The following is a 12,520-nucleotide window of genomic DNA, read 5'->3' as shown; positions in this document are numbered from 1 at the left end:
CACTCGCTCTCGCATTCGTTTTATACACTCAAACTTGGCGTCGGCAAGTAAAGCATAACCGTGGCCTTGCTGCAACGACATGGTCGTTACAGCGGGATTTCTGTTGTACGCCGAGGCGGACGCCATGAGCGGGACTGCGTCGGACGACGGAATGCCCAAGTTGGTGGCACCGCCTTCGCAGGTGCCGCCCGCGCGCCGGCGAGCGCCAAGAATCAGCGCTCAGAAATTATCTGCAACCGGGGAAACAAGGGTTTCAATCAGCCATTCAGTACATGTGCGCAATTGAGCGAGAACTTAACATTTTTGCTTAATCGTAAAGTCAACTGATACACTGGTTCCACAGATCTCTTCGACCACGACCCTCGTATAAGAGGGAGCAGCCACATACCAGCGTTTTCCTCAGGGCGACCTCTCCATTGTCAAGATTCACCACTCCAACCACGGCGCGATGGTTGCTCCTCTTAGTGACCACCACGGAGGTTCCAGCGGGGCTAGTACGGGAGACGCCCGGCCAGTGCTGGGACATGTGTTAGTGCCGCCCGGAGAGCTCACAGGACGCCACAACTGACACCATACTCTCGCAGCAACCTCATGGTGGATACGCTCATCGCCAACGCTAACCTTGAAGAGTGAGTAAGTAGCCGCAGACGATGACACACTCACGAACCACCTTCATTTCCGTGCAGTCTACGCGCCATCGTTCGCGGCATGCTGGCCACGAGTCCTCCCTCGGTCGCCGCAGCGTTTACGTCCGCAGCACGCCAGCGACTCGTCCGCGTCCGGGCGGCGGAGGTCCCGGACACCACGGGTATTTTCGTCGCCGAATCTGGCGGGAACGCCGCCGCGCCGAGCGAGAAGCTGAAGGGCATTCTCCTTCGCGTTCGCACCCTCTACGGGTCGGGGATGGGCTTTGCAAGTCTGAAGACATTGGCGCGGGTCGTCGGCGCCACTGTAGGACTCCGGTGGAAGGAAGATAGCGTGATGGAGGATACACTGGCGACAATCGACGCAGACATCAGCCAGGCCATTCAAAGCGCGAAGGAGGAGATAGACGGCGGGCGGGTCACGGATCTTCAGGAGGCGCGGGAGGTCGTGGACGAACTGCGGGCAGCGATTACGGAGAGTCAGATGGACACGAAGAAGTGGGACGGCGGGTTCCCGTTCGAGCGGGCGGAGGCGAGCTTGGAATACTGGCGGGTGTAGTTTTCGAATCCCAGGGGCATCGTCTGGTATCTTGGAATTACTGTGAATTGTACAGATAGCGAACAGACTTCAGGCATTGAGCTTATCTCCGTATAGTCTGCATGTCAGCTGGGTGCACATCACGAGGAGAACTAATTTGCTAACCTGGCTATCCCGGGCTGCGCGGCCCTCGCAGGCTGAGGCACGTTGATACCGCGTGCCAATCAAACGCAGCGGACTTCTGTCTGGTAGCCGGATCGATCTGACAAGGGTACGATCTTGTGAGTTGCGGTCCCCACACGGGCACACGACCGTACGGAATTCGCATCCAGTGCCACTCAAACTTCGCTTCTACGCAGGCATGATGCCAAATTATCAATCTGTTCCCTTCGCTGGGTTAGCAACGGTTATCGCGAAGCAGCGGGTTACGTGAATTACTTCTTGCGTAGTAGCCGACCTGACCGAGTTACCATTGCCTCCGACACGGTCACTCGAGTATGTCATACCCACACACACTGGTGCCGGTTTGTGGGTGTGATCTCAGGGCGTTAATTGCGCCACCACAGTGCATGCCAGTGGAAATTGGTCATGCATGCAACAAGGTGGTGTCATCTGAATGACCAGCTAAGACACCCTAATCTGCTTATGGTGCTCCTAGACCGGAGGTCGAGCTTGGCGCGTTCAGCACGGCAACCACACAAGCCTCATGAGATACTCACCGCGTATCGAGCGCGGTTTACGCCAGAACTCTCACCACATCGAGCATACTCGCTAAACAAGATAGTTGCCGCACCTGTCTTTCAAGCTACAGTCGCAGTGGCAAGAGCGGGATAGAACGACGCTTAACGCCTAGATGGTTGCCCTCGAGTGTCGCAGCGGGTGCCAATTTAGCGTCTGGACTTCTTCGACGGTCCACCGCCAACGCTCTCTCGAGCCCTTTTGCCTCCGGTGGTCAGCTCCTCCGGCTCCCGTGACCCTCCCTCGACCGCGCCTTTCCCCCGAAGGTAGTCCCAGACCAGAGTGTCGCTGTATGGCGCGCCAAAGTTGTCAAGGGCATCCGGCGGGTAGAACCAGTAGTTGAACGCCATGTGGACATCGCCGGTCGATGTCGACGTCACCTCGTGCCACCACGACGCCGGCAGATAAAGCATCTCCCCCTCGGAAAGCTCGACGACGTAAGGCTCGGTTGTTTTCTTGAGCCCGGGAAAGTCAGCGGGCGAGTACGTCTCGGGGAGCACGGCTGTTGTCGGAATGCCGAGGTGTTGATGCAGATGCGCCGTTGCAATGCGCGAGAATGACGATGGTTCGGTGGGACCTGCCTTTCCTCCTCCCAGCCCCTCCTCTTCCTCCTCGTCGCTGTCTTCTTTTTCCTCGTCGTCATCGTCGGTGTGTTCCTCGTTGTCGGAATGACCAATGCCCTTCCACTCCTCCTCCTCATCCTCATCCTCATCCCCTTCGTCGGCGCCCTTTCCGCTCCTGGAAGGCCCGTCGTCGAGGTCGTCGAGGTCATCCAGCCCACTCATGAGCGCGTCGAAGTCGTCCACCTCGTCATCGCCCTCGTGCTCATCGAGTGCTGCCTCGGCGAGCTCGTCCAGGGCTTCGTCGTGCGCGTCCATGAGTGCCTTCATCTCCTTCGAGTGGTTCTTGGCTTTCCCCTTGCCCTTGCTCCTCCTCTTGAGCGCATCAATTTTTAGCTCGAGCGCGCGCACCCGCGCCTTGCACGCTGCGCGTTTGGAGAGCCCATCCGCGCGGACGGGGATGTCCTCGTACGAGATGAGGCCGTTGGGATGGCGGGCGACGAGCGTTCCGTACGGGTAGAGGTGCTTCACTTCCGACGGCGGGAAGAGCACGAAGCGTTTTCGGCCTTTAAGCAGGCAGTAGATGTTGTCGTGGAAGTCGTGGTGCTGTACGCACCAACATCAGCCTCCTTTCTCGTACTAATAATTCGAAGCTCATATCGTGCAACGCTCACCAGTCCTGATGACGAGCCGTCCTTGGATCTTCCGAGCCATAGGTTGACCTGCTGCAAGAAGAGATTTCCCATGATGCGGGGTACGATAGGAAACTCATCCTTGAGCGCATTCGTTGGTGGAGGAAACACGGTCTCCGCGTCGGGATCGTCCTCCGAGTATTGGGTGGTCAGGTAAGGATGGGGGCCCTCTTCAACGCGCAAGGCGGCAAGGAAGTCGCGAAATGTCGTCGGCACGCGCTCGACGTCTGTCCCGTACTGGTTCGCGGTCGGGTGGATGGGCTCAACCATCACCTCCACGTCTCCGGCTTTTCTCGCCAGATAGTCGAGGTCTGTCTACTCTTCGCAACGAAGTCCGCGTTCGTCAGTGACCACAACGTGCATGCAACTCTATTACCCACCCAGTTCCGCCCCTGGAAAGCAACATCGTCTATCAGGCCGGTGAGGATGACTGGCCGGCGTTTTGAAACATATTTTGCGAAAAATTCCTCGGCAGATAGCTCGGGCGAGACACGCTCGAGCATCAATGTTTTGGGCATCGTTGACAGTTTGAGTAGACCTCTTCGAGGCTATATAAGACCAGGTCAGCTATATGGTCGCTATCTGGTCAACTTTTGAGTCGAGTGAGTGCCTGTTGTGGTGATGGCCCTGGGATCCGGAGTAACGGACTTCCGTCGGCGGCTATCAATATTTCCACTACGATGGTGAAAGCGCGGGTAAGCTTGAGTAAGTAATGTAAGTATCGTCATTCATTATATCGTAAGGAGTCTGGTTAGAGTCTCGCTAACCCATTCGATATCCGGGCTTGTCCTTGAACATCGAGCACGACGAGCTCGTCGCCATCCCCATCGTCGCCGTCGTCTCCACTCTCCGTGGCTCTCAGCTTTGTCTCGTATACCTGCATTGTCGGCTACCGACATACACGTAACCCGCCTCGCCTGGCATGCACCAGTCGCTTGCTAGCTAAACTATACCCTGGTCCCCTCGAACGTCGACGGAGTGCTTGACGATGGCGGACACAAAGCGGTCGTCCCAGATCCCGGTGATGAGTCCTCGCTCATCCTCGCTCTCGTCGTCCCTTGGTCTGGTGCCGCCCTCGAGATATCCGTCGGTGAGTGGCAGCCCGACACTCCCGACACCTAGTCCATCGGCTTCGAGCAACGGCGGAGGAAGCACGCCGTTTCGCTCGTTCCGAAACTTCCTCTCATTCGGAGGAGGGAGACATAGCTCCAACCCAAGCGTCTCTGCCCTGCCGAAGGGACCGTTCACCGGCCTCGGGCCTGTCAGGCGTTCCGTCAACGTTGAACGTAGGGTATCTTCCCCCCAACTCAACTCAAGACGTTCCGAGGACGACTATGTGCTCTCGATCGACTTTCCTCGTCCTGGCGGCGACAAGTCGACTCATACCCCGCGGTCGCAGAAGAGCGACTCAGGACTGGAACCTCCCCGAACTCCGCTCTCACAAATGTCCCATTCGTCCCGCTCAGAGAGTCCAACTAGCGATACGCTCGGTATGTCGCCCGCTCAGCGTTACTGGCCGCCTTCTTATTTTTGCAATCGTAGCCTCACCAGCGGCACCTGCGCTAGCCGCGACAGAGCTGTCAACTATCCTAGAGTCCGAGACTTCCGGGATCTCGAAGCATCTGCCGAGTTTAGATACCTCTCAAGCCAGCCATGGCGCGGACAGCGAACGGGAATCAGAACATGCCAGCCCAACCGGATTCTTGCCTCTAGAGCTATACCATCTGCGACCGCCATCCCACGATACCCGGCACAGAAGCCGTTCTCCCTCAAATGATACCTCTCCACTGGATCTCTCGACATCTAAGCTAACCAGCGAGGTAATGGCCGCCATGTCGGCCAGCCCAGGGAAGCAGGACTGGTTTAGTGGTATCGTTGTGGACGATACCACTTCAGATAGCGCAGCCAGCAGAGGGCGCACGCCAGAGTTCTCCGACATGAGCTTCAATCTGAACACTCTCGATCCGGACCTCGCCGCTTTGCTCAGTCCTCACCGGGCAAACGACACGGAACCGGCGTTGCTCGTCGCCATCGACGCAATACCCCCTCCCGCTTCCAGTTCTCCACCACCACAGTCATCACCACAGTCATCACCACCCTCTCCCCGTACATCGGTCGAAAAGCCCACAGTTACTCCCGCGCGCCGCCTCCCTCCTGCTTCCCTCTCCGCCGCCCCTCGTAGACCAGCTAATACCACCCTTCCCCGCATCGTACGCTCAGCGTCCGATAGGCCCGCTTTTCCCATCGCAGGGAAGACGGGCCTTCCGTCACCCATCAGCCGCACACCATCCGGCCGTGCAGCATCCCATAGTCCCGAGCGGCCCTCATCCATGGGCTCTGTGACAAGTACACAAAGCCACCACCGCCCGCAACGAACAGGGTCTATCGACGTCCGAAGGCCCAGTCCGGGCAGCGCCAGCGGTAGTACGGACAACCGGAAATCTGCCATCTCGCGTCTTATGACGCCCGCGCGTTCCTCCGCGTTGAGTCCATCGTCCTCCGCGAGCGGCTCGCGTCCACCCCTCTCCCGCTTCAATTCGGCTCAAGGCAGCAGTGTCTGGGATGCGGAATCGGTGTCTCCATCTTCGCGAGCACCTTCTTCTGTAGGGACGGCTCCAAGTCGTCTCCAGGAACACCGCCCAAGTCTCGACGTCGACCGCCCCCGGCCTATGGGCACGCGCACTCGGAAGCGCAGCTCGAGCGTCATCGAACATCGCGTAACCCCTGCGTCTCCGTCGTACATGACCTCGCCAGTACCTCGAGCTACGGACTGGCTAGGTCCTCGCACGCAAAAGGCCTTCGCCGCGGCAGGGCTGTTGGACTTCGAGAAAGACTCGCCCGCAAGCATCAGCCGACCGGGATCTCGTTTCGGCACCACCCGCAGCAGCGTCGAGCGAGAGCGTTCGAGGTACACGCCGTCGAGGACAGCGTTCTCCGAGGCCGGGTCTAGCTCCTCATGGGGAGCGCGGAGTCTCTCGCGGGCGACCGGTTACGCGGAGATGACTGGCGGTCCCTCGAGGGAAAGTATGTCGACACCTCGAACGACGTTTTCCAGCGCCTCGACAGCCCCCACATCCATCTCTGCGTCGTCTTCTGTGCAGCAGCACATTCAGACGGAGCTTCAGCTGCTGCAAGATCGACACGCGCTCGAGAGCGGTGCCCTCCTCAACGCCCTCGCCGACTCGCAACGAACTACCAAATTGTTGCGTGAAGAGAACGCCCAGCTGCGCGAGCGTCTCCAGTTTCTCGAAGACAAGCTGGCAGACGCCGAGGACCGCATGCAGCAACTCCAGTACGCACAGCCACCTCCCCCTCCTGCGGCGACCTCGCGTTCAGCCTATAGCCGGCGCTTTGCGAGCCCCGCTCTGTCTGAAAACCGCACTCTGCCCACACACTCGCGTCATGGCTCCTTCCTCCGCGCCCAGACCGACACCCGCCACGAGCTCTCTTCGCCCGAACCGAGCTCGCACTCGCCCGAAACGCCCGAAGACCACTCCGAAGGCTTCCCTCGGGCGCACCGCAAGCGCACAAGCGTCGCGTCGTCCGTCTTCGCCGCTGTTCCGAACAACATGTCTATGATTATGCAGGAAGAGGGCACGACGTCCGACTCTATCGGCGGCCTGTCGATGCACTCGTCGCCGCCCGGCTCGCCGACGATGGTCCTCGGACGGGTGCAGCCGCCCCCGATCGACACGAAGCCGCACCCGTACCCGCGGCCCGGCCATGCACTGAGCAAGTCCGTCTCGTCGTCCGCAGGCAACATCTCGCCGACGACGGCGAACTTCTCGATGCTGACCGGCTCGCCGGGCAGCCTGAACCTCCGCCCGGAGCACGAGCGCCATCTGGGCGATATGCCGAGCCTGGACCTCGCGGACGGGTTCGAGGACTATGACGACGACGCCGGCGACCTATGATCTGCTTCTGCTGCTATGCGCGCATCCGCTCCCTCCCTCGCTGCTCTGTTGTCCCTTGCGCCCCGCTCCTCTTCGACCTTCTGTGTATATGTGACCTTCGTCTTCTTTGGATGTACATGGTTTGGCTAATCTGGTTCGCGTTCATTTACTCATTACGCTCCTTCGCGCACGCTCTCCTCGTTCCTCTCCTATCGCACCCGCATCGTATAATATAGACCGTCCACGCATTGCTGTCGGTCCCGCCTCGGGCCTGTACCCCCCACCGTGTTTGTCTAGTTCCCCGCTGTCAGTGTAGTGTACGTAGCAGCTCATTGCATTGGGTTTTGCCCAGTCCGAGCGACAGAGAGCGACAGTCGGCCGACGACAGAGGGCCTCATATACGCATTCAGTCGCGCCTGAGCTTGAATATTGTGAATGAACCGATCCTCCTCACCGGTACTAATATCACCATGTGGGAGCACACTCGCTATTAATCTCCAAATTGTGCTCAACACCCGACTGGTAATAACATCGCGCATGGTCTTCACCCATGTCATGCCGGTGGCCCTACCGAATACGATTCACACTGCGAGTCGGCGAGGGCCCAGGCCGCCCAGCTACGTCCACTGAGCGTTCACTTTCACCACAATCCATTAAACAGTAGCCTAAGTCGTACATCATCACGGGCGGTCATAATCACCATGAACATATCCTCTGAAAAGTCTTCGTCCTCACCCAGGGCGCGCCAGGCCCCCCGACGGGGCGGGATGGGCGGCAGGGAGCGCTCAGGCCGCCAGCGTCCAGGTGACGCCGTGCAGACGGCCGACGTCGAGCGACGCGAGCTGCTGGAACGCGGTGGGCGTGAGGTCGATGCTGCCGGGTGCGCAGCCCGCGCACCGGTCCGTCACGAGCACGGACACGGTCTTGCCGTCGGGGCCGGTCGCGGTGAGCTGCTTGTGGCAGATCGGGTTCCTAGAAGCGGAGCGCGGGGTCAGCGTCTGGGAGGGACGGGGCGGGCGGTACTGACGCGTTGGGGTTCGCACCGGCGCCGGGGAAGGTGTCGAACGTCTGGGCGTCGATGGCGACGATGAAGTCCGCGTCGGTGTTAGAGATGCCGCACGCGCCGAGACCGGCCTCGTAGAAGGTAGCTGCAGGCGAAAAGGGCGTAAGTATACTGAGCCGGCGGGGCGAGCGCTGGGACGCACCATCGCCAGTCCCGGAGGTGGCGGCGAGCGCGGAGGTCGCAAGGGAGGCGACGGCGACGAAGATGGTGGAGAAGTGCATGGTGAATATGAAAGAGAGTACGAAAGGGGGGAAAGGCACCGGGCCGGAAGGTGGAGATGTGTTGGAAGTGAAGGTGGGTGAGTTGCAAACTGAAGAACCTGAGCAGCGGTGGAGGTCGTTTTATACGGTGCATGGAGCGGCGCTCGCGCTGCCCGCAGCGTGGTCGAGCCCGACCGCCACCGGACAGAGCGGTGTACTAACGCGGGTATACTGGCGGCCATCAACGCGCATGATTGATGTGTTACTTTCGAAATACGACGGAAGCAGGTATCAGCGGACGCATCACCTACGATGTCCAAGCGGGAGCACTGTGTACGATGCCAGTGAAAGCATTCCCGGCATGGCGTTAAGGGTGTCGCATACAAGAAATTCAGCATCTGACAAAGGGTAAGCATACTAGTATGCCACACCTGCGAGAATGTACCACACAAGCGCACCTTTTACGTCGCGCCATGCGCTTGCTGGCGTTGGATCGCTGCGCGAAGCCCAGCCATTGACGACCGCGGCAAGGGCGCGCGCGCGTTGGCCGTCTAGACGGCGTCGACACCCTGTTCGAGACCGCGGTAAGCAATGAAACTGTTAGCATCGGTGGCCGCGAGCGTCGTAGAGGTGTTTCCTAGGCAAGGAGGTGATGTGGCCGCGATCCGGGAGCGAACGGTACACAGCCTCGCTGTGGTCGCCCTGTACAACGACCTGTTATGCCAGCGCAACGGTAGATGTCGCCGGATTGGCTTTCCACTAATAATATGGTCAGGTATCTCACCAGCGTATAGCATCCTTCACGGCCTGCGATGTGCTGGCAATGAAGCATTATTGGGCGTCCTATTGTCGCCCATGGCTTCAGCGAGAACTTTACTCAACCGCAGAGCGCCGTCAATGCAACTGCGCGTGCCACATCATGATCCGGGATGCGTGTCTTGTTATAAGCAGCCAGACCGCGGCCTTTCTCCAGAGACGTAGCTTAAGAGTAAACATTGAGATTTAGTCAAAAGGCAACGGGCCGATGGCAGAGGAGAAACACACTAACCCAGCGCCGACCGCAGAGGCCTGCAATCGACTGCGGACATACCCCTGGAACGTGATGAGTGCTCGCTCGCGCACGCACAACGCCTGCTTGCCTTCCAGCTCGCTGCTCAAGGGGGATTGACGAGACGAATATTTGAATGCGTCGGGATGCTGCAAGACGGCCGCCAGCATGTACTCTTCAACTGCACGCGCTACCGCCGGTGGTGGAAGTATTTTGCAAGGCGAGTTTGAATTCCTGCCACGGGTGCGCGCGTACTATGAGCTCGACGAGTTTCTGACCACGACTGAGAGCGCGCGTTCGTTCGAGGACGCGCCGACCTAAGATGATCTTTAAAGATGTGAAGAGCGGGACGAGAAGAACCACTGATCAGCAAAACGCGGGGTTTGCTATAAGCGCTTATAGGCGCCTACGAACACTGTAATCGCTCATCATGCCGAGGGCAGGTTGTAGCCACACTGTAATATCCTGCCGTGTCGGACGGCCCATTGTCATATAACGTAGCCGGCGACGGATAGTTATAGCTGTGGACCGGGAATTATAGCATGACTGCAATGTCTCGTCCTGCGGGTCCTTCAGCCACGAGGAGCGGGCAGTGAAGAGACCAGCCTATGCCGCCAGTCACCGTAAGGCTCGGAGTGAATGAATACAAATGATTATAATCGCGGGTATTCGTACTCTAAGTCGTCGTCCTCTTCGTCCTCGTCACTCGGTCCTTCGCCGTCATCGAGACTTGCATCGGATGGGAGGCCCCCGTACGTGTCCGCATCATCCGAGCCAGCATCTTCCATGTCAACGTCTTCCTCCAGAGCGTCTTCCGTCTGCGTGTCCTCCAGCAGGACGTCCGCATCCTCGTCCTCGTCCTCCAGCACTATATCGGCATCCAGCGCGTTCTCGTCCTCGTCGCCGCCTGCAGCGTCTTCGTCCGCGTCCGGGCCAGCGCGGTCCTCGTCCCAATCGACAGCGAACTCTTGCTGCGCTTCAAGCTCCACTGAGGCCGCGGGACCGGTCCTCCAAGGCAGGTCGTCCTCGCTATCCGAAGCGGGCTCGAGGTGTGGCAGCGGCTTGGTGTCCTCGCCGCTTACATGAGATAGGTCGGGAGGTGCTGCCCGGGAAACTCGCTCGCAGGCGCGCCGAGATTCTTGAACGCTGACGCCGATCCCACGATGGCCCACTCCACCGCCGAGGTGTCGCATGAACGTGTCGCGGTCCGCACACCTGTCAAAGGAGCGAACATTAGAGGGTATCAGCGCACCAAGAACTCCATGGCACATACATCCCGACGAAGTAATAGCGATAGTCTTCATCCGGGTGGCTGGTGTGTCGTCCGACCGAGCCGGCGTAGTCGAGGCGCTCGCTGGTGAGCCCACTCTCGAATGACGGTACGATGTAAGCGGCACGCAGTACATCGGCGGGATCTACGAAGTCGAAGGCGACCGCGGTGTTGTCGTGAGCATCGACGAACTGTATCCGAGGGGGGCGGGAGTGTTTGAACCCAGAGGGGTAGCTTGTGTCGAGCTCGAACCACCGGACCCAGAGCAGCTCGATGCGCTGCCACTTGCGCGACTGCACAGTCGAATCGGGGCCCCCGTACCGCGCGTGGAGGTGGAAGATGCCGACGACACGAGCATACAAGAACCGGTCATCAGCGGTGTCGTCAGGAGCGCGCGGCGCAAGGAGCATCACGTCCGCGTGGGTGCGCGGGTTTACGGAGTCTTGGTCTCGTCGCATGTCGTATGTTGTATAATTGAAGCGAATGACGCGGTGCGTGTACAACACATCGCCCTGGATGTCGAGGCCAAGAATATGGCGGTCCGTGATGTCGACGTCGTCGTTGCGGAGCAGGCGACGCAGGAGGTGGGCATGGAGACGCGGCATAAAGTCCTATAAATTAATATCAATAAAGATAATGCAGCGGAATGCGGGCATACGTGCCAGTAGAGCGGGGTCGTCCTTATTGTCAGTCATCCAGTTGTAGATCTGCACCCGATCGTGTTCAGAGATGCCCATGTCGTAGCGTGCACCAATGTCACCGGCCCCCGGGCTCTTGATCTCAGCGTGTTCATCGTCGAAGGCAGGATCTTCCTTCGGCCGACGTGGCTGGGGCACGACGCGCCCGCGTCGCTTGCGTTTCCGCGACTGGCCTGGTAGGGGAATGGGGCCAGAAGGTCCAGCCCCGGCACCGACTGCATCTTCGCGGGCGTGCAAGCGAATCCCACGGATGATCGCCTGACGCTGCTGGTGCTTAGCGATCTGCGCCGCGAACCCATTTTTGTTAGTGCGAGCATACGCGCGTTTGACATGGCGGTGCTCAAGCTCTCCCTGGATAACGGTCAGACGGTCAGCCCTACGCACAAAATGGACATATGGACATACCGTCTGTGCAGATGTCGTCTCGAGTGGCCCTGCCAACTCTACGTAGTCCGGGTGATCTCCGAGGCAGTGATACTTGTAGGTCTTCCAGCCATTGTACTTTACAATGCGTGCCTTCGTTTTTACGGGTTTGCTCCCAAGCTTTGCGCCCTGACGACGTGCGCGTGCGTCAGACTCCTTCTTGAGCTCGTGTGTGACGTGGGTCTCGCAGGTTGTGCGTGCGAAGCGACGGACCGCCGCGTACATGTGAGTTGTCGCAGCCCGGAAGACCTCGACCGTGACCTCTGTATGAAGTCGCAGTTTAGCAAGAGCATGCCAGACCATGAGCTCGTACAGAAGGTCGGCCACAGTCTGATCGTCACCGAGGGGGAGTAGCCCCTCGAAAGCGGGCATAGCGGTCTGGTCAAATAGCGTGAGCACTGAGCGATGAGCGGCGATAGCACGCGTGATACTTACAATCAAGAAGTCTTCGTAGTCCCGTGCCGCGAGCTTGTTTTGTCGAGAGACGTTATGCCAGAAGCGCCGGATCTTGTCTTGCCCAAACGTCGGCATCTGACGCATTCATCAGGAAAAGCCAAATCCTCCAGACGGAGACGCCCGACTCCAGCGCTCCAGGGGCCTCCATATGGAGACACGTTCTCCATCCCTGCGACAAACCTCATCTCGCGCTTGCTTCGACGTACGAGCTCATAGATCTGGCCTTCCGTAGGCCGGCCGCAGTGATTTTAATTGTGAGCGGGGAGGCGTCGTTGGTGAGTCGCGCGGGGAAGCCGT

General features: G+C 59.3%; 5 protein-coding genes across 5 annotated transcripts in view; 2 read left to right on the top strand and 3 right to left on the bottom strand.

The window, feature by feature from the left end:
• Positions 1 to 591: 591 nt before the first annotated feature.
• Positions 592 to 1,203, top strand: TRAVEDRAFT_38683 (uncharacterized protein; the record flags this gene model as incomplete). The annotated part of the gene is made up of 2 exons (XM_008041951.1): positions 592 to 629; positions 687 to 1,203. The coding sequence occupies 2 exons, from the start codon at positions 592 to 594 to the stop codon at positions 1,201 to 1,203; spliced, it is 555 nt and encodes a 184-aa protein (XP_008040142.1).
• Positions 1,204 to 1,958: 755 nt separating this feature from the next.
• TRAVEDRAFT_59768 (Clavaminate synthase-like protein) lies at positions 1,959 to 3,442 on the bottom strand (the record flags this gene model as incomplete). The annotated part of the gene is made up of 2 exons (XM_008042629.1): positions 1,959 to 3,086; positions 3,155 to 3,442. 2 exons carry the CDS (start codon positions 3,440 to 3,442, stop codon positions 2,070 to 2,072), a joined length of 1,305 nt encoding a protein of 434 aa, XP_008040820.1. The 3' UTR covers positions 1,959 to 2,069.
• A 654-nt stretch (positions 3,443 to 4,096) lies between these two features.
• On the top strand, positions 4,097 to 7,367 carry TRAVEDRAFT_65873 (uncharacterized protein). The gene is made up of 2 exons (XM_008042628.1): positions 4,097 to 4,662; positions 4,715 to 7,367. Exons 1-2 carry the CDS (start codon positions 4,161 to 4,163, stop codon positions 7,084 to 7,086), a joined length of 2,874 nt encoding a protein of 957 aa, XP_008040819.1. The 5' UTR covers positions 4,097 to 4,160; the 3' UTR covers positions 7,087 to 7,367.
• A 332-nt stretch (positions 7,368 to 7,699) lies between these two features.
• On the bottom strand, positions 7,700 to 8,386 carry TRAVEDRAFT_171033 (uncharacterized protein). The gene is made up of 3 exons (XM_008042627.1): positions 8,271 to 8,386; positions 8,093 to 8,213; positions 7,700 to 8,037 (listed from the first exon to the last, which is right to left on the bottom strand). The coding sequence occupies exons 1-3, from the start codon at positions 8,347 to 8,349 to the stop codon at positions 7,851 to 7,853; spliced, it is 387 nt and encodes a 128-aa protein (XP_008040818.1). The 5' UTR covers positions 8,350 to 8,386; the 3' UTR covers positions 7,700 to 7,850.
• Positions 8,387 to 10,028: 1,642 nt separating this feature from the next.
• The window catches only part of TRAVEDRAFT_65871 (uncharacterized protein), a gene marked incomplete at both ends in the record, with an annotated part of 5,802 nt that continues 3,310 nt past the window's right edge, over positions 10,029 to 12,520 (bottom strand). The window contains 5 exons of the mRNA XM_008042626.1: positions 10,029 to 10,591; positions 10,650 to 11,257; positions 11,309 to 11,695; positions 11,750 to 12,145; positions 12,203 to 12,298. Of these exons, the coding sequence (XP_008040817.1) occupies positions 10,030 to 10,591; positions 10,650 to 11,257; positions 11,309 to 11,695; positions 11,750 to 12,145; positions 12,203 to 12,298 (2,049 nt within the window). The remainder of the gene's footprint in view (positions 10,592 to 10,649; positions 11,258 to 11,308; positions 11,696 to 11,749; positions 12,146 to 12,202; positions 12,299 to 12,520) is intronic.

Source organism: Trametes versicolor (assembly GCF_000271585.1).
Source record: "Trametes versicolor FP-101664 SS1 unplaced genomic scaffold TRAVEscaffold_8, whole genome shotgun sequence".
Lineage (NCBI taxonomy): Eukaryota > Fungi > Basidiomycota > Agaricomycetes > Polyporales > Polyporaceae > Trametes > Trametes versicolor.
This window is presented reverse-complemented; position numbering and strand designations above follow the sequence as displayed.